General features: G+C 53.3%; 6 protein-coding genes across 6 annotated transcripts; 4 read left to right on the plus strand and 2 right to left on the minus strand.

Annotated features, from left to right (window-relative positions):
• Positions 1–94: 94 nt before the first annotated feature.
• On the plus strand, positions 95–748 carry N0V96_005057 (uncharacterized protein; the record flags this gene model as incomplete). The annotated part of the gene is made up of 2 exons (XM_053191221.1): positions 95–438; positions 499–748. 2 exons carry the CDS (start codon positions 95–97, stop codon positions 746–748), a joined length of 594 nt encoding a protein of 197 aa, XP_053051204.1.
• A 3,103-nt stretch (positions 749–3,851) lies between these two features.
• Positions 3,852–4,427, plus strand: N0V96_005058 (uncharacterized protein; the record flags this gene model as incomplete). Its single annotated transcript, XM_053191222.2, has 2 exons — positions 3,852–3,965; positions 4,032–4,427. The coding sequence occupies 2 exons, from the start codon at positions 3,852–3,854 to the stop codon at positions 4,425–4,427; spliced, it is 510 nt and encodes a 169-aa protein (XP_053051205.1).
• Positions 4,428–6,503: 2,076 nt separating this feature from the next.
• Positions 6,504–8,411, minus strand: N0V96_005059 (uncharacterized protein; the record flags this gene model as incomplete). Its single annotated transcript, XM_053191223.1, has 1 exon — positions 6,504–8,411. The coding sequence occupies one exon, from the start codon at positions 8,409–8,411 to the stop codon at positions 6,504–6,506; it is 1,908 nt and encodes a 635-aa protein (XP_053051206.1).
• Positions 8,412–13,633: 5,222 nt separating this feature from the next.
• N0V96_005060 (uncharacterized protein) lies at positions 13,634–14,371 on the plus strand (the record flags this gene model as incomplete). The annotated part of the gene is made up of 1 exon (XM_053191224.2): positions 13,634–14,371. One exon carries the CDS (start codon positions 13,634–13,636, stop codon positions 14,369–14,371), a length of 738 nt encoding a protein of 245 aa, XP_053051207.2.
• A 797-nt stretch (positions 14,372–15,168) lies between these two features.
• nrf1 (GTPase regulator Nrf1) lies at positions 15,169–15,650 on the minus strand (the record flags this gene model as incomplete). The annotated part of the gene is made up of 2 exons (XM_053191225.1): positions 15,169–15,524; positions 15,617–15,650. 2 exons carry the CDS (start codon positions 15,648–15,650, stop codon positions 15,169–15,171), a joined length of 390 nt encoding a protein of 129 aa, XP_053051208.1.
• A 1,114-nt stretch (positions 15,651–16,764) lies between these two features.
• Positions 16,765–17,473, plus strand: N0V96_005062 (uncharacterized protein; the record flags this gene model as incomplete). The annotated part of the gene is made up of 4 exons (XM_053191226.1): positions 16,765–16,800; positions 16,863–16,901; positions 16,980–17,054; positions 17,132–17,473. 4 exons carry the CDS (start codon positions 16,765–16,767, stop codon positions 17,471–17,473), a joined length of 492 nt encoding a protein of 163 aa, XP_053051209.1.
• Between the last annotated feature and the right edge of the window lie 2,606 nt (positions 17,474–20,079).

Raw genomic sequence — 20,079 nt, forward strand, 5'->3', positions numbered from 1 at the left:
CGCGCTTCGCACTATACTTCGTATTACCACGGTCCAAAAACCCTTGTTTTCCCGTCGTGTCCTGAATGGGTGGGATCTTTTTCTTGATCAAACCATGGCATCCGACGATGAATCGATCCGGCCTCTGCTGTGGTCCTTCTCTGGGTTCCGCGAGAACAGACGGCCGGCGCCGATCAGGCGACAGCTGAGCCAGTCACGGACGAGCCTCCAAGACGTCCTCGCGTCTCGGAAGAAACACTATGCCGTACTGGCACTCGTTTCTCTAGATGTCGCCGCGCTCATGGCCAACATCTTTGTCGAGCTCGTCGCCTGCGATATGAAGCGGGAAGACGAGCCGTGGGTCAAGAACACGCGCGAGGGTCTCACCATCGCGGGCCTCGTGTTCAGCTCTCTGTTCCTGATCGAACTCGTATTGTGTGTTATCGCATTTGGATGGAGGTGAGATAAATACCCAGAGCATGTTATTAGTCAACCTATGACTAACTCAGACCGTGACAGGTATTTTGCAGAGTGGTTTCATCTGCTCGATGGCATAGTCATCGTGGCAAGCTTTGTTATCGATGTGCTCTCGCACGGCATCGTGGAAGAGATTGCTTCCCTAGTCATTGTGTTCCGTCTCTTCAGATTCGTCAAAGTGGTCGAGGAGATGAGCATGGGCGCCGCGGAGAGGATGGAGGGACTCGAGGAGCAGCTGGCGATTCTGAGGCGGGAGAATGGAGAGATGAAGAGGCAGTTGGCACGGCGATGATCTGGAGGGCATGTTTCTGGTATTTTTGCATTACGGCATCGGTGGCAGCGCTTTCATGTGATGATCGATACCCTTGGGGAACAGGCTAATGATAATGAACGGTCTGGCACATGACGAGCGCGTTTGTAGGTACCTTAGGCTGAAGGCGTTACTGCTTCTCTGAATTGGCCAGCTTTGTCTGACCGAATAGGATGTTCCTTTGTCAAGGTGACGCTACTGCAACTCAAAAGCTGTGGAGGAGCATGCAAAACACACTGCTGATCTATATACTTCAAATGCCTCAACCCGAAGCATGTTCAATCACTGGGCGACGAAGCCAACCGTGGCTTTTGCTAGAAGTAGAAAAGAGCTTGTTTGACGGGTCCGGGGTAGCTGCCGTTAGTTGTTGCTTGACCAACCGCGGACTAGTTGAAAAATCAGATCGGCTCGGGCTTCTGACCAACGTTTCGATTCATGGATCGAGGTTGGACCGTTGGGCTGCGGGCATGATGGTGTCGGCCGGACTTTCGGGGGCAGATGCGGTGGGGATGTGGTACGTTGGCCGGCAGAGAACCTCCGCGATGCAACACCAGCCGCCCCGGCTGCTACCACACCTCGTATTGCACCTCTTACTGCAGATACTATGCAGCTGCCAGCGAGGAGGCAGCCATTGGGCTATGTGAGACAACTTTACAATATTCGCCTCCTCGACGTCCCGCCACGCTCCATGTTCGAGGTGCATCGGCGGAGACCCCGTACACAAGAATAAGAATAGCATCAGATAAATGCGCCAATATAGCGCCAGTGGGCAAAAGACGTTGGATACGAACGTCGGAAAGAGCGAGATCGTAAGAAAAGTGGCTTTATTCGCCCCCCATTTGGCCTCGATAACAAAACATCCATATATTGGAGCATAAAATGGTATAGACTGATAAGCTGCTTACAGTCATGACAACTGACGGCAAAAGACAATTACAGCGTTTTGACCAACGACGAGAAATGCAACATAAAAACACAACACGGACGCGGCAACAAGGGACGGGACCCAATAAAACTCGAGCCACAAACAAAGGAGTGACCAGTCAAAGAGCCACGTTTGTTGTGCCTTGAAAACGGGAAATAAGCATATTATAATCTTGACCCTCGAGCCAAAATACCAGCAAACGGGTAGCCGCTATATATGCAGTAAAGAGAGGCCAAAGCCTTTGCAGGAAAAACAACAGACGACAGCTGCGCCGTTCGTGTTTAGATCAGATGCCTCGAGACCGGCCGCAGTCAGCCGCACCTCTCATGACCATTTCTTTTCTGTCTTGGAAAGTTGAATGGGATTCATCGCCACAAGAGTGAGATCTACGAATACGGATCATGACTTTTTCAACACGCAACTACGCATACGGATACCACCAGAGAACGACACTTGCGTCCGCGGTGTAACGCATCCTTCGAGGTTCGCACACCCTACCCTTGCTTCCTTGCGGCAGAACGGGCCAAGGGGGTAAGAAAAACAATGGCCCCAGAAAGAGGGAACATTGTCCAATCAACAGTCCTTCAAATCGACCACCCCCCTTGTCCACGAACAAGATTAGACTTCATCTCGACGTCCGGGCCCCATGTTCGCGCCGCCGTCGTTCGAACCTCGCTCCGTTTGACTTGCTCCCGTTTTCCTTCAACCGATCGTACCACCTTCTTTCTCGGCACCGCTGCACAATATATTGGAAAGAAGCACAGCTGCCGAACCAGACACGGGAAGGCAATATGTTCTGCATCCTGGTCCGCCACAGAGAGAGCACGGCACGCTGCATGGCAACTAGAACCAGGCCCTCAAGTGAGACTGGTCTCTACGGATACTGCCCAAAGAGAAAGAAAGGGGGTAGGTATCAGCGAAGGGTACGGCCAGCCGGGTACGGATAGTTCCAGCCTCTTCAGCCCTGATGGCCCGGTCGTTTCTTCACCAACAATTTCAAAGCATTCCTCCAAATTGTCAAAGGAAATCCTCATCCCCCAGAAACGCCCACGGCCTCGAGCTAGAAGGCTGGAGAAACACACAAGGCGCGCGTGCGCTGCACAGCATTTTCCGCACCATATTCGTGCAAACGGTTGCCCCCTTCCCTTCTGTCCTTGCTTGATGCTAGCAATTCGACGGGGATTGGGGTTGGGTAGCTTCTACAGCCGAAAGTGGGAAGATTTAGGCGGGGATTGGCAGGGACACCGGGGTCACAGGGACCTTTCTTTCAGGGTGAGAAAGGCTCCTCCTGATCCTCTCTGTCTCTCTCTCTCTCTCTTTGCAGGTCGGGGCTTGACGCCATCACCATATTCCCAGTGTCGGTCCCCAATATCCACTCCCCTTTTTGCTGCTGGCGCTGCTGCAGAGGGCGGATATTGTTTCCTTTTCTCCTCCCCCTCTCTACTTTCCCACTGCCGCTGCTACCTCACTGTCACACGCATATCGGATACATAGAGGGAATACGGGGGCCCTAGCAAAGTAGCCTCATCAATCTCCATCAGTCAAGCAAGAATCCCCGAACCACCAAACCCCTGGAGATGCGGCTTGATGGGGGCCCGCTCCCCCCCTTCCTCCTGTCTGTCCCTCCACTTTGTTGGCTCCTCTGCCTGGAGCAAGAGAGAAAATGCCTGACGGGCCTATCACATATTCGAATTCACTAGCGTAGCGCGCCACTGCTTTTGCCCTTCTTGGCCTAGTCGAGGGGGTGCGTGGAGTTGCTTCTCCTCGATCCTGATGCTAGTTCACTCTCCCACCCCCAGCCAGCGGATGCTTCCCACCCCCAAGAGGATCATAAAAGTCCGGATACAACGTTTTGTGATGAAATTGCTGTCGTTCCCTAATTTGCTTAATATACTCCATCTGCCAGCCTTCTGCTCTTTCTTCTCTTTTCCTTTCCCTCCTCCTCCCCTTCCGTAATAAGCCTCCGCCAACCCACTGTTCATCAAAAACAGCTTATTTCGTCTTCGACAAACCTAATTCCCCACGGTTCGTCCAGTCACTCGCTATAGTCTTTGAGACACTTCACGTTCGTTGGAATCACCATACAACCATCGTTCTCGATAACCAATACAACCCCGTAATAATCGACTTTACCGTCAAAGCACTTCCCACACATTCAAAATGAAGTTCTTCTACCCTCTCGCTCTGGCCCTCGCTGCCGTCGTTGCCGCCGCCGATGATGACTGCGACGCCGCTCCCATTGTCGAGGCCTGCCTGACCAGCGAGAACGCAAAGGTAAATAAATCTCTAGAGACACTCTCCCAGCTACAACAACCGACACTAACATCATGTTCTCTCCAGGTCAAGGACTGCAACGCTACCGACTATGACTGCCTCTGCGCCGCCTACCAGGCCGTCGCCACCTGCTACAATAACTGCCCCAAGGACTCCCGCGCCGCGCCCGCCCAGGGCCAGGTGACAATCTACTGCCAGCAGGCCTCCCTCTACGGCTCCGCCGCCATGCGCAAGACCCAGTCCGTCGTCTCGGCCACCGGCTCCGCCTCCGCCGCCGTCGCCTCCAACTCGGCCTCCGCTACCGCCGCCGCCACCGGCACCAGCGCCTCTGGCAGCTCCGCCTCCTCCACCGCCTCGGCCAGCTCCAGCTCCAGCTCCGCCAACATTGGTGTCGGCCAGCTCGCCCGCAACACTGGCGGCGTTCTCCTCGCCGTCGCCGGTGTTGTTGCCGCTGTCCTCTAAACGAACGAAATATCTTTTGCAAAGATGAACGCACATAATCTTCTTCTCTGACCTCTTCAAGGAAAGGGCGGAACCAAAGATACCAAAACATCATGTCATTTAAAGCGATTATGTTTACGGTGCTCAAGAGATTTTCCGGCAATGTTTTTTTTGGTCAAAGACTACAGGACAGTACAGGACCTGATTTAACGGAGCATATGTGGCACACCCGAGCGAGATTTTGGGGCCAAGGAAACGGGGGAACCGGCGAAAGAGAAACAAAACCACCTTTTGTATATGCCTAATCTTGGTAATTACCTAATTCCAGCCAACTCTTCATGAAAGTTCACTTTTCATGGACGAGTGAGAGAGAAACAGGTTCGACAAGAAAGAAAGAGGACAGCATGTGCTATGAATGAGCCCGTTGATGATATTCGTGAAGTCGCTTAAACATATGTTTCCAACTTTTCACTCTTCTGCTGCTGCCCGAGGGAGGTTCAACACGAACCAAGTCCTTTCCGCATCTGACATTCTGATTTGTTGTTTGGCTATGCAATAACTCACATGACACAGCATTGCAAGAAGAAAAAAAGATGGGAACGAACAGCGAGGCAAGACTGACATCTACGGAAACCATTTGTTCAAATGTCTTAAAGAGACTTACTTCCAGTTCTCCAGGTCAACTTTACATACCGTTGCATCCTACTATACAACAACGAGAGGCCAGAAACGAAACAAAATATCACAGAGAACCGAAGAGTTGACTCAGCGACAATTCCACACACGCCCCCCAAAATTCTAATGTCTTGTTTGAAACATTTCTGAACCTACCTTACCTTAGCGGTCGGGCCAACAACAAACACTACCTACCCTACATGCATTCCCCAGCATCTCGCGCGCATGTATCCGCACCGCATGCTTTTCAGTTATGTTTTTTTTTTCTCCTCTCGTTATTACCTCCAAAGCAAGGAACGTACCTGCTCAAATGCCTCGAGTGTCTCATACTCGTCAACCCCCCGGACTTTCCTAAATGCTTACCCGTGTGATCACGAATACGTGCAGGGTACACCTCTCTGCTAGGAGTCGAGGACGGTGTCACAGATATGTAGAAAACGGAACAAAGACTTTGGTTCATAAACAACATTGCGGGTAAGGCGAAAAACAAACCCCTCTCTAGATGAAATTGCGACGTGAATCTCGAACCTCGAACCCAGCTAGAGACGTCACATTAGATCCGACCGTTACAGCGATTCTCCAGACCATCTTATTGCAGTATCTACCATATATTATCTACCTTTCTCGGCGCAATGTGCGCGAGTTTCGGCTCGTTTGAAGTCGGTGGAGCGTACCCATTTTGTCGATGATCTTTATCAAGTAGCCGGCCGGACTGACCCCTCGTTCAAGAAATGCCTGAAGTGGGAATTTCGGCGCCAAGAATGTAGACGACTATCAATATCACCTAAAGTCACGTGCAATTCATGTGGACAGTTGAAGATTGGTTGCTCAATGTGAGCTCGTTGTCGTCATTGTTTTCATCAAGCCTTCTTCTCCAACCGCTATGATACAACACGAGTGTCCTCGAATCCTACAGCTGGCTCATAAGCGTTTGTGTCCCTCCTTTGGGAGACCATCTCCCTCTTTCTCGAGTGTCGTCGCGGGCCTCGGTCCCCTACCTCCAGGAGGACTTTGGTCCAAGGCAGTGAAGTTGTAACAGTATAAAGTCTACAAGCAAATAAAGCAAGAAAAAAACAGTACGCAAAAGGCAGACGCTTCCCAACAACCGTGACGCCCGGTTCATATCTCTAACAAGTGACGTTATCATCTCCGGCCACACACGCCACCGCAGCCTGCTTTTTTTTGCCTGTCCTATTTGACCCCTGGTTGCGCAGAGTCGTATGAATAAAGAGGATAATAATAAGAGGGGAAAGAACTTTCGTCGACTAAAAAGGAGTATGTATGCGCAAAAAAGGTCTTGGTCGCCGAAGAAAGCAGTGAAAAGGGGGGGTTGGCGGCAAGTTAGGTGTTGCCTCGGGAAGAGATCTTGTTGCAAAGAAACAGGAGAGCATTTATCAGACTCGAAAGAGTGCCGAAAACGCCCTAAACTTTTCGGGCTCGCTTCGCGCTGTCGTGGACAGGGCTAACGAAAGTGACGTGCTTGTTCTCATCCTTCTTGAGACGCATCGCAGTGCCGGAGCCGACTCCGCTGGACTCTCTGTGATGACCAAGAGGGCGTCCATCGTGATCCTCATCAAGTGTGATCTCAGCAACGTCGGACACCGACTCGGCATCCATGCGGTCGCTGACGCCGGATTCAGACGACCCGTCGTCAGAGTCATCATACTCGCCATCGTCGCTGACAAGCGAAGGTGCGTTGTTGCTGACCATCGTGCTGGGGCTGAGGTCAACGTCCTCCATGTCGACATCCTCACCAGAGTGTATTACTACCCTGGTGGGTCCGTCATCCTTCTCGGGACTGCTCATGGGCGGCGAAGCAAAGCCCGTGGGAGGCGACCTCCCCTTGCTGCTTGTTGGTCTTGTCGACGAAGTCAGAGTGACGGGTGACATTGGTGCTCTCGCAGGCATGCGCATGGCAGGCATACGAGCAGCTGATCCAGCACTGCTCTTCGGGCTGCCGAGACCAGTCTCGGTATCTTCCGATTCCTCTCCCGGTGATGTGAGGTCTTCCAGCGACATCTTCTCCTTGGCGTCACTGACAATGTCACTGAGGTTGCCGGTGAAGTTTCTGCTCTGCATGAGTCGCGAAAGGAAGGGGGTGTCAGCCGAGGCGACGAAGTTTCCGGCCTTTGGCGTAGCGGACCTCGCAGGCTCTGCCTTTGAAGTACCTTGAGGGATGCTTGTAACGCCAGGCAGCTTGCCATCACGATACAACTTGAGGGAATCTGCGATCCTAGAACGCAAAGCAACGTACGCCTGTTGGGTGGACATGTCGGTCTGGGCAAAAGGATGGACGAGACCAGACGCGATGGCGGTTGAGGGAGGAGGCGGAGCCTTTTCCTCTCCAACAATACTGCCGCCTTCATTAACCTCGATGGGGTGACCGCAATGAACGGCCGCCTCTTCGTGGCTCTTGAAGTCTCGCCTATGGGCGATGCGGCAGTGGTTGATGAAGCCCTGAGTGCTGCTGAAGTTCTCCCGATTGCAATCCAAGCAGACGAGCTTCACAGTCTGGCCGTCGGAGCGCTTGAGAACACAAGGACCGGCCTTCTCCTTAGGCTGAGGGTAGCCGCTGGAGAGAGACTGCAGCTTCTGGCTACCAATACCCCGATTCGAGCGGCTCTTGTTTGCGCTGGCGAGATCAGACATGCTGTTTCTTGTCGTTCGTCCCTCAACTGAGCTTCTGCTACGGGCAGTCTCAAGCACTGGGTACCACTCAGGTTGCATGCCATCAAACTTGGGATCGGGAATGAGCCACTTGGCGTAATGTCGAGCGTAAGGTCCATCGACAACTCCAAAAGGCGCAGCCCATTGGGGGACAGGCTCTCCCGGACGGGTTTGCAGAGCTGGACCCTTTCCGTTGCTGATATCCAACATCTGCGCAGGGGTGGGACAGGCAGTAGGATACGGAATGAGATGGCAGCGACGGAGTTGCTCGAGAGCGACCTGACATTTTGCCAGTTCTTGGTTGATTAGCCTCAGCTCATTGTGCTTGAGCAAGATCTCAAGACCAAATTGATACTGGATAGCGTCGCGCGCGTCCTCCATGTCGTTAGTCACTGCTGGAACAGCGGCAGGCACAGGCACAGGCAAAGACGCAGATGCTGGTACGTCAGAGACGACACTGGAAGGGATGTCAGAGACGGCGAGGTCGGTGCTCTCCAGCTTGGCCCGCTTCAAGGGCTGCTCAGTGGCGATGAGTGCATCTGGTGAAGGTGAGTCGTCAACGCTTGACAGACGCCTCTTTTGAGGGCACGACGGGCCCGCCAATGATGCCGTTTGCGCAGGTTGCGGCAGAATGAACTGATGCTTCTGCGCGAATGATGGCATGGGTTGAATGTGACTGATCGTCGTTTCGCTTCCCCGCTCGCTGCTCCAGAGTGATCGGAACATAAGCGCGGTTCTCTGAGAGCAGTGAAGGTGATGGGATGAAAGGTCGCGTTGAGGGCGGCCTGACAACTTTATGCGAATGCGAGATGAGGCGCAAGGCAACAGCCTGACGAAGGTGCAATGTGGCAGTGGCGGACGGACCAGGCACCTGCAGCGTGCGACGTGGTGCTGATGCAGGCAGGGGAGCCGAAAAGCTGAGGTGCGTGCAATGCGAGCTGGCGACGAGGGCTGACGTAAACAGTGGATTCCCCAGACAGACGAGTCGGGTGTAAGCGTGTGGCTGATCTGGGCGTGGGCGAAGACGAGGCGACGGGTGTGCGGTGCGTTGGTTGGACTTGGATGATGGGACCCGAAAAGGGGTGGCAGGGGGAGGGGGGCGAGTGGTGCGTGATGATGTGGTCGGGCGTCCGGTCAGGAAGGCCAGAGGCAAGAGAGAGAGCCGGAGACCGAAGCAGACGAGTCGGCGACAAAGGGATGGGATTGCGACGGTCGCGCAGCGAAGACAGCAACGCAGAATAATCGAGAACTAACGAAAGCCTCGATATCGCGCAAGAAAATGGTGCGAAAATGAATGCGCGAAGAGAGTTGGGCGAGCAAAATAAGAGAAGCGACGCCTACGATGGTTCTCTATGTCGTGTGGACGAGTGGTTTTGGAGCGGTTTTGGGGGGAGAAGAGGTTGTTTGTGAGGAGGTTGAAGTGTTGGAGATGGGGATGACAGCGGAAAGAGCGAGAATAACTGTCAGAGGTCGGGGAAGGAGGCAGCTTCAGACCTCTCAGGCGGGCGACGTGCGTGAGCTTGGTGGGAAATTGGCCTCTGGGGTGGTGATTGCGAGTGCGGGTGGGCCTTGGATCCTGGGGGCCAGAGAGAGAGAGAGAAACAGAGAGCAAGGTATCCGTACGGTAGGTAGGTAGCAAAAGCAGCCAGCCAGCGAAATGGTGCCGGTAGATAGTGTAAAAGGAGATGGGCCGTGAGTTGAGCGAATTGGAAGTGTTCCTCTACGGGTGGTTCTGTTTCTCCTTCACTGATTGTTGATGGCGCAGCAGCGGTGCGGTAAAGGTATCCGTACGCGGCGGCGCAAGCAAGCATGTAGCAGTATCTCCTTAGCAGACAATAGTAACAACAAGAGAGAGGTGGACGGGGCGAGGTGGATACACAGAAAGCTGAGGTGGATGTTTTGGCGCTTTGCGCTTGTGCTTTGTTGGTGTTGGAACTTGGCGATGATGCGAGGGACCCGACTGACTAGGAAAAGGCAATTTGTGTATTGAATGCAAGGGGAGGCATAAAATGGGGGTGTATGAAAAGAAGGGGGGATGGGGTGTAAGAGGTACGAGGCGTGTGGGTGGTGTGGATGGGGATTGTGCTCCGAAACGCAATGCTGATTGGTTTGTTTGGGAGAAGGAAGGAGGGAACGACGGAATGCGCCTGTTTGGTGAGTTTGGTGACTGGCTGGTCTGACCCAGGTGTGGGGGCAACTGGTGACGGGAGGTACATACAGACAACCCGCTGCCAGGGAAGGAGGGACCAAAAAAAAGAAAAAGGAATGGAAGGCGAAGGGAAACTCAAAGAAGGAGGTGTGCAGATGCAGGGATACTGTGCAATACGACGGGGACGCTGAGCAGGGAAGGAACGGAGGTGCCCTTTCCCAGGTTCCATCCTCACTCACAAGAATTGGTACTTTCTATACGGAGCACCTAGCGTTGTGTACCTACTTACTTAGGTACCTTACTTTTGGTGGTAGGACTCAGGAGAGCAAGACCCAATCTTCGACACAACCTAAACGACACCCGGACGGTTCGGCCGTCAGAAAGGGATGCAGTAAGAGTCAGTCCTACACTTCTACTCTCCAACAAAGTGGTATTCTCTCACGTCTCTCTGTCAGCCTGACTCCTGAGCGTGTGTGTGTGTGTGTGTGTGTGTGCTACATGCAAGTCCTGACGCAGACGACGATAAAAACGGGCAACCAACAAGACAGCGGCAGGAGCAGCGGCAGCGACAGTGGCAGCGGCATGCGCACTGAACTCCAAAGCTGTCAAAGAAAACGAGGACAGACTGGTCAGAGAACGATGCGCTCAGAGAATAATGCTGTCCCCGAGTCCCTGAGAGTTGAGAGATGGGACGTCAGTTCCTCATAAGTCCCGTCTTCATCTGTGTCTGTGTTTGGCCTCGTCTTCCACCTTCTTTTCCAGAATCCAGAAAAATTCAGCCTGGCAAGCCGGGTGCCAATTCCCGTATTCTGTATGGCGGATGGGAATCTGATGGGACGATGAGACGGACGGGGGGCCCTTCCGAGCTTTTGTCTCGTACAACTCGTAGGCAATAGCCGGGTTCTTTCTGGCGACGCTGCAATGCGTGTTTCGCCGCCCCGAAAATAGAACGGGATTGATCAAGGTGGACGCGTCCAACAACACTGCAACTCAACTGTACCGGGTAATCAAGGTAAGGGCACAGCTATTGTGGAGGTTCATTAAAGGGATCCCCCTTTTTCGCGATAATCAAGAGTATGACAGGCGGTACGGAGTAGAGCATAAGGAACGGGGGAAGATAAAGAGGGTGAAGGCAATGCCGATGCAACTTCGTATGAGGAGTGCAGTCTCAGGGCTGTCTATCATCACTGGCCCAGTTGCTATCTATCACGCCCAGGATCCAAATTGCACGACTCTCTGGCAAGTTGCTGATCCAACTGATTATCGTGTTTTGTTTTCAGAGGTTTCGATATGTGTCTTATCCAGCCCGCCTGCAGATTGATTAAGTAGCACCTACCTAGGCACGGCACTACGGATAGGTACATGGGCCAAGGTTCCTTAGTGAGGAGAAGAAGACGGGGAAAGCTCATGGCGTGTGTCCCGACTTGTTTTGGTTCCGTGCGAGAAACGCCTCAGCCATGTACCTTGGGGCGTGAGACGGCTGCTGCGCGAGCTAAAAGTACCTCGAGGCGTGGGAATGTTCCCACTCCACCAAAACTTCGGGTTCGGGCCTCTTTTTTTTCTCTCTGCTCCCACTGCGCCAACCGCTGTTTGCTGGATGCCTCTCCCCATACCAACATGCCTCTCTGGCCGACAAGTTCCTCCATCACGGCGCGAGGTTGGAAACGATCTCGGAAGCTGCCAGATTGTGCCTGCTGGGTGTCAACTCTATGCAATGTTTGTTGACGGACGGGACGAGGAACTCAGGATATGGCGCCGCCTGTGCCTATTCAAATGAGTCAACTTCCGCCCCTCACTTTTTGACGAATGCAAACATTCAACGACGCATCTCATTAGTTCACCATCGTCGTTGTCAAGCACGCCGCCGCGCTCACTTCTCCACGTACCTAGCGGCAGTCTCGGATCTCATTCGTCTGGATCGTAGCTTCGCCATTCCGGCTGGCCTACTAAGAAGCTGCGCCTAGTGTCCACGGCGACGGCGACGACTCCATTCATTCCGCCCCTTTCCAAATGGCATCGTGGATGTGGACTAGACTTCTATCAAGCGGCCCCAAGCTATGGGAGGCCGCGGGCGAGACCGCAGCAACACAACGTGGGATGACATGAGGAAATGGACCCCGAGAAGCAGGGTAACGCCTTGCGGCGCCCGTGTATCGCATCTTCTCATGTTCCGCTTCCTTTGCTGTCTTTTCTCTGTCATCGAAAGCTTCATGCACCATCGAAGCACCTTGATTGTTCGTCGTTCTCTCAAACCTCGCATCCATGTTTCTTCTAGAGCCCTACTCTGTGGCCTTGACGATGGCCAGCTTCACACAAGGATGGAGGAGGGATGGGTGGGTGCGACATGCAGATAGACATGGGATCGTCGCTCAAAATACGCCACGCCACCCGGCGCTGTCCAGCTCGCCTTTAGCCCGTTCTGGTTTCAGATACCTGAGCATCCCTAGCGAGGTACAAGTCAGGTCAGGATCTCGAGAATTTCGCCAGCAATACTGCGACTGAGGAGCTGGAATGAGCCAATGAAGCAGCGCTATCTTGCAACGACACCCAACGGTAACGATGCCGAGTCGCCCCGACTCAGCGGCCAAGGTCGGAACTGCATAAGTTCCTCTTTAACCCCGGGCCTCCCTGCCCTTTTCACGGCATCTACGACGCTTCTCCAGGCCTTATCCCGGGATTCCGAAGAGTGCTCCCTGGCGAAAATGGATTAATACCACTGCAGGTCGTGCAGCTCGGTCAGAACGCTGTCACGCTGCACCTCGGAAGCTTGGAAAATCTTGGAGAGAACTATCGCAGACCACTTTGGATGCTGCTAGATGACGAACTGTCGCAAAGGTCATGATTCAGTAAACTTACGAACCTTTCTGGCTCGACCTTCCATCCAGAATGCCAAGCAAGCTGTCGACGGTCCGCCAGCATCTGACTGAAGATAGTTCTGGTGGACATGTCGTGATCATTTTGATATTCGCTTTGTTTAAGCCTTCGAGAGGCTGCAACCAGAACAGGGCGCAACACGGCGCACTGCTATTCATCGAATCAAAAGAATGGCGCACTTGAAGAAGAGGCGGACCAGTTGCACAGGCCACGCCAAACATGTGAAGTCGAGAAGCCACAGAAAGACCATCAGCGCATGGGCGCCCTGTCCAGTGGACCCTTCCATCTTCCGCGGAACTAGGCCAGGTCCGGCATTGAGCGAGAGCTCGTGTCCGACCACCGCTAGGAAACATCGCTGCTTTAAACTTCTTCAACAACGAACGCTTAGTCACTCCATTACGGCATCCTATCTCGAAAGCACTTTGCCTTGCTTCCGAGGCTCAGGATATCGTCATGATATTTTCAAAAGCTCATGATGAGCCTGGCACATCATGTAGTTGTAGTGGTAGGATACAAGATGGTGACAATCATGCGCTAATCTGCCACACAGCAAGCACTTGACGAATAGTTGAGCATCAAAGACGCCATCCAATCAGAGGAAGCTCCGGGCCCTGGACTGGATGAACGTCGCGGCTCTTGGCCGGCTCTCGGCTCCGAAGCATAGGTAGTCCGAGCCTCTGATCCGATAAGATCTTTATCGATAAGGTGGAGATGCAGACCACACTTTTTTACCGGTAGAAATCCCAACGTTGTCTTGGAGCTTCAATCTCAACTCCAGACTCAAACCCCACGTGGCGCATCACACCCTCGAGTCATTGAGCAGCCGCGTCTGCTATGGTCCGAGGCTTCACCAAGGCTGATCATGGCTGAACCCCCCGCAATGCAGCCCGAGGGCGACAACAAGAAGCGAAAATCCTCGAAGGCAGCAGTCGAGTCGTCCGCCGCCGTCATCTCAAAGAAGAGCAAAGCCACGAAGACCACGACGACAAACACAAGCGCAAGTTTGAGCGCTAATTTCAATGGCCCGACGACATCTCTGCCTCCCTCGCACGAAGCCCTCCTCGCGGACCTCAGATCGAAATACGACGTCCTCCCCGCCTTCACCATCTCCTCCACCAAGATCCAGAAGCGCGTGACCTGGCTGCTGCAGCACCTGCGCAAAGACGACGGCGATCCGAGGAAGCGCGCCGTGCTCGTCTACGCGCGGCCGGGCGAGGTCGCCAAGATGATTTCGATTGTGGAGACTGTGAAACGCATCATTGCGGCGGAGAAGAAAAGCGTGGAGGCACAGGGGGGTGAAGAGAGCGGCAAGTGGTATCAGTACAATCTCATGTACGAGCTGCCGCCAAAACCCGACGTCGTGGAAGAGACGGTACTAGGCGGCAGCGGCGGGGGAACGAGGGATGGTTCGGGTGACGATGAAGAAGAAGAAGAAGAAGAAGACGATTTCGAGGTTATGGAGAGCCGGTTCGAGAGAGCTGTGCTGCCGCAGCCGGTGAAGCGTGCGGCCAAGTCGCTGAGCATATTCCTTTCGTTGGCGCCCGTACCGGAACTCAAGGCCCGAGACGACGTTACGACGCAGACGAACGCGGCGCAATGAGGTGCCAAGGCGAGCTCGACGGCGCTCTTGCTTGGGAACGTGTGGACAAGGTCGCCTGGGGATGTGTGCGAGTTGGATCTGAGGCCGTCGTGGGCTTGGGCTTCGGGCTCGTAACATGGAGACAGGAACGAAACACAGAGGCTCACGAGTAGTGAAGTTGCGAGATGTCGGTGGCAGGCGCTACCATCATTCACATTGCATAGACAGGCGTTTTAGGACAGGAGTTGGCTACCAGTTGATACCCAATCGGGCGGGACGAAGTCGATGTCAAAAGCTCTGAATTCGTTACAAACTCAAAACAAATAGACGTCATTGGCAAGTGTCTTGGAACCTTCAATGCAATCCTTTAAGTGCTTAAGTATTCATGCGAAACTGTACCCATCTAGTGATGACATGCTAGCAACAAGCTTCCAGCAAATGTGCAGCATAGATGTGTTTTTGGCATGTTTCCGACGCCTATTCCGATGCATTCGCTTTTCCTATCAACTATACACCCTCGACATCCGCTTTCTGTTCGCGTACGCCTAAGCTAAACATGAGAAAACTGCCAAATTATAAAACCATGCAAACTTGTTCTCAAAACAGCAAATCCTTCGCTCCCGACTCTCAATCCTTCCTCGTACATACGCCTTTGTCGTGGCTTGAGCATTTCAGCAAAAGCCCGCCTCTCCGGGTTCGTAAGGCCCAGATTAATAACACCTAGGGTTAGCTCCCGTTTCTCGCTCCTCTGCTTCCCAAAGATGTCTCCGGAATTCCGAACAGGGGCTAGAAGTAGCAAGCATCTTTACTCGTACATTTTAGTGCTTTCCCTCCTTGGAGGAGTACGTTATGCGGAGGACAAAGTTGACAACGACGGCCAGCAGCAGGATGATGGCCAAAAAGGTGGGACCGAAGCGGTCGTCAAAGCCGGCCTGGCCGCGAACGCGGATGGATTTCGCGCGCCAGTGGTACGTGGCCAGGGCGTAGATCATGGTGAGCATGGCGACGCCGGTGAAGAGGAAGGCGCTGATAAAGGCCGGGCGGTCGCCAAAGTTGAGCATGCCGATGGCGAGGGCGCCAAGGATGACGGTGAAGTTGAGCCATGAGAGAAAGGTGCGCTCGTTGGCGAAGAAGACCTTGGGCTCGACTCTCGTAGGGAGGGCGATGCGCTTGCCTGTCAATGCGGCTTTGTCAGTGACCTATCTCTTTCTCTGGTTTATATGCTTGTTCGGGCACTGCTGTGTACGGCGTCGTGATTGTACGTACCCGGAGCGGTCTGGAGGAGAGGTTGGCTAGACATTGTGATTTGCTATTTCTGGCTGGACTGTCTCGAGTATAGGTATTGTGGTTTGCGGTCGTGGCTTTCTGTATCGCAATCTGAACTGGTTCAGTCGACCGTCTTTCGTCTTCTCGCGCAGTATGCCCAGTTTCCTACCCCTAGTCTACTGTTTACTGTCTCGGCAGCGATGACCAGAATCCCTGAGGAGAATGGCAAGGCGAAGTCGGAGAATTGCAATTGAGGCGTCGTTGGAGGGCTCGGGCTCGCGTCGGGCTAGTCGTCGGAACCGCAACGATGTTTATCGTGACAAGGGGGCAGATGCAAGCGAGTCGCGCAATGTCAACTGCTTTGTCTTCTACAGTCTCGCTATTTTTCGTCTGAACAATCGGGGAAAACTGTATCAGGGATATCAACGAAAAGAATGCGGAGATGGAGGTGAGAGAGAAGGGAGGAAGGAGAGGAGGAGGAGAGAGAACGAGAGAATCTGTAACCGAGAGAACCCGCTTGAAAGCTTGTTCAGATACGACCACAGACGATGCACCTGCACTGCAGCCGACTAGCCCCTCAAAAGCCGCTTCCTTAAGAAAAAAAAGCTCCATTGCAGAGCAGACTTGTGACGCTAAGCCTGCACGGCGTGCACGGCTAGAGCTCACCTCCCCACCAGCCACAATGCAGATCCATGTCAATTGCCTGCGAACTTCTGCAGCAAGGTACACGTGCAATTCAATCGCACTTTGATTGGGGAAGCCACACTTGGAGAGGTCAAGCCTCAGCAGGGGCCATGAAGATGTGGCTGAAGTGAGACCTCTCGATGACAGAGACACGTGACCTCTCGTTGCCCCGCGCACCTGGGGAGCACGGCCCGTGGATGCAACGCGAGGCGGCCGAATCGGGCTGGCATCACAACACTGGTAACTTTTTGTGGAGGAGCCTCATCTCTGTCGTCTTGTCCCGATCTGTCAACATAACCTCTTCACCACTTACATACAATCGAGATATTGACACAATTGCTCCAGAACACTCGCACACCTCCTACCCCAGAAAACCTCACATTTAGCAAAACCAGCAAGCGCACACAGCCTTGGAACAATACAGCACCTCTCTGCCCCTTTCCCAAACAAAACATCCGATCACAATGTCTGCGCCCGCCGCTCCTACGACAGCGACTCCCGTATGTTGACTTCCCCCCACGCTAAGATCTTAAAGGACCGCTTACTGACTCGATCTTGACAGCCCGTCGCCTTCAACCGTCTTAAGCAGATTGCTACGGATGTAAGCTGCCCATGCGACACCATCGTCAACGTCGCCAAAACATTTGGAGATAACCCGCTGACCCAGTCTCGTTGACAGGCTTGCCAATCAGCCATCGGCTCTGCTGAGTTCTACGATCACGCTAAGACCGAGACATGGAACTCTCAGATCATTGTATGTTTTCTCCCTGCGTCTTATGACAGTCCCGCCACTCAGAGATTCCATAAACTAACCCTCGCGAACCTCGTCAGTCCTCCGTCCTGAAGGCCGTCATCTCTGAGTCGACACCCCAAGGCGGCTCCGCGCCCGCATACAAGTTTGCCTGCAACTCCACAATCGTCCAGCACCTCGTCCCGACGTCCTCCCTCAACAAGTCCAAGGGCACCTCCGTTAAAGAAGAGGAGCCCTCCGTCTCCACGAGCGCCGATGCGACCGCCACTGACGGCAAGCCCCACGTCGGTCGCCGCGGCATGCACTCCGCCACCGGCGCCTACTGGGACGAGAAGAAGGACGGCATGTGGTCCTACAAGTACGATGGCGGCGAGGGCAAGGGCATGGACGTCGTGATCATGCTGATTTGGGTCGCCATCTAAACGATGATGACATCAAGGCTCAGTACTCGAGGTCAGGAACAGGGGAGACAATTGACCCAGCGTGCTGAGGTCTGCGTCCACCCTTATCCTCGTCTGCCTTTCCAAAATTACAAACCACATGGGCCCATTTGCAAGAACGGAAGCCTTATGGAAACTGGGTCGGCGCATGGAGCGCCCTCAAATGGGCCATAATGAGAGCCGCCTGGCGACCAAGCCGTAGTGGCATCATCCCCTTAAATGGGCGTCCAGCTTGAGAAAGGATGAAGTGCACCTTCTTGGTCCGAATTTCCCTTAGGTTAACCAGGCATATACGGCGAACGGGATTGCGCAAGGTCTATTCATGTGTTTGAGTTGATTTTGTCCCCAAACCACGAAAAATAGCCGGAGTTCTTCTTTTTTTTCTAATGAGAATACATGCAAATCACGAGACTCGCGCTCCAGGCTTGTACCAGACGACAACGGCTTTGTCTATGTGTTTGTTGAATTCGTTGTCATGTGGTACATCAGTGCATTGCACGACTCGAGGTCGCATCCTTGCAATTCGAGATGTCATTGTTATGCATCTCTTAGCCTTCGCCTGACGCCTATAAGATCTGAGCCATGCCAATATCGCAATCAGTGTATGGTGTGTGGCAGGCTATTCGGGTATAGCTACCTCCAGCATAGGGACGCCAGACTCATGGAACTCGATAGTCTGTGAATATATCTGTGATTATATCTCGTGTGGCAACCAATGCTTTCAAGGTCTATCGACGAAATGAATCGGTGGCGCCCGCCGCAAGTAAATTCAGTATACAGCATTTACACATATTTGATGGAATTGATTATGGAGCTGAAGTTACGGGTTCGGTCACTGGTGGCAGCACACGGGGTAGAAGAGACACGGTCCTTTTTTCGATGACATGCTGCCCAGGCCGCGGCAATGTCCAGGCACTCTTCAACCAAAGAAAGATAAGGCATTGGACCATGTTGATCTTTTGCTTTTTTTCACGCTGTATCTACTTGAGGTATACTAACATCCGAACCTGCTCACCAATCGGGCACGTTGACGAACTAGCTTTAACTGGACTTTTCTCTCACTATCTTTCTTAACTTTTTATTTTGCCTTCCGGCGAAAGCGTCAGCACACTTTTTAGTCTCCAGGTCTAGGCCAGCGTGCGTGGCCAGGTGCCTTCTATGAAAAGCTTGGTGTCGACGAAGGAGGGTTGCAGTACGAAGAAAAGAAGAATCCCACGGTTACACAAGCACGCGAGTCGGGAATAACCCCTTCGGGAATTGTTGGGACGGACGGGTCCTTTGAAAAGACGTTGTCGTACACCCTCTCCGGCGAGAACGAGCATGCGCCGGTAGCGGAGATGGTAAATATCACGGGGAAGAAAAGTTGTCTAGGTTTTGGGCGTGACGGAAATATCTGACCTTGCCTCGACAGATAGGCAGGTAATGGAAACAATTCCGTTGGTTAACGTGAAGAGAGCCTTCCCCGGCCGTACCGCTGTCCAGTTTTTGACATACTCATGTAGGAATGCGGCGTAGTTTTCAACTCCATCATTTCATGACGCGGTTTGAGATGTCGCTAGAACACTCGCGGCTGCTAGAACGGGTAGGAGGGCGGCCAGAAGTCAGATCATGCCCAGCTGACAGCTCTGCCATGAAGTATGCTTGGATGACGGCACACAATGTAAGCCGACTACCCTGACCTGATCGGTGGGCGCCGACGGCGGGAGTGGGCGCCGGGAGGTGGTGGGGGACGGAAGCTTTGCTGTAAAATGGAATAACCACATCAGATCCATGAACAGAATGGTATCTAAGGTTGTTGTTGTAAAGGTACCTTAGGTTAGGCAGGCTCTGGCAAGTTATCTTGTGTAACTTTTCGGTATGTTTCCACAATGCCTCTCCTATGATATGCCGTGCCTCGGGATACCCTTTCAAGACATTCCCCAGATGCTCAGTCTTCTCCAGTGGCCCTTTGGAGAGAAACCGGGGGAATCAGATAAAACGAGTGAGCGCTGAGACGCGGAGACAATCAGGAGATGAACGGCCAACCTGTATGCATGATATTCGAAGTCCCTTTACGCTGCAATCATCAACCATTTCGCCACCGCTCTTTTGATTAACCCCACAAATCTTGGGGGACACCTGCGGGTGGTGCAGCGAATGCAGCAGCCATGACGACGTCGATCCCTGAGAGAGGGACGGATACCCTGCTTTTGGATTCGTTTTCCCTTCTCAATGGCGGTCTGGCTGGGTAGGATTGATGTAACGACGGCTCAGTCTAGAAAGACTTCAGAAGGGAATATACCTATGGATACGGATGCACCGATAGCTAGAGACGGGCAAACGGGCGGGCTAGCATGACAACCAGGCGAAAGTGTGCTCATTGTCCTGATCTGATAGATCATAGACTACTGTACGAGTGCCGTCCGACTGGCAGGGTAACAGCAGCCTCACTCGGCCGATGCTGGGTGGTCATGGGACCATTGATTCCCGGTGTACAGGCTGCCGGCGTGTTACAGCGAGAGCGACAGCCTTGCTGGCCATGCGAAGGGAGGTCCTTGGCGGCTGTACAAAGTTCATGGTCCAAGTTCAGTCGGCTTGGAAGATTCATC

This window comes from Colletotrichum fioriniae (genome assembly GCF_027942845.1).
Source record: "Colletotrichum fioriniae strain IMI 355084 chromosome Unknown scaffold_5, whole genome shotgun sequence".
Classification (NCBI taxonomy): Eukaryota; Fungi; Ascomycota; class Sordariomycetes; order Glomerellales; family Glomerellaceae; genus Colletotrichum; species Colletotrichum fioriniae.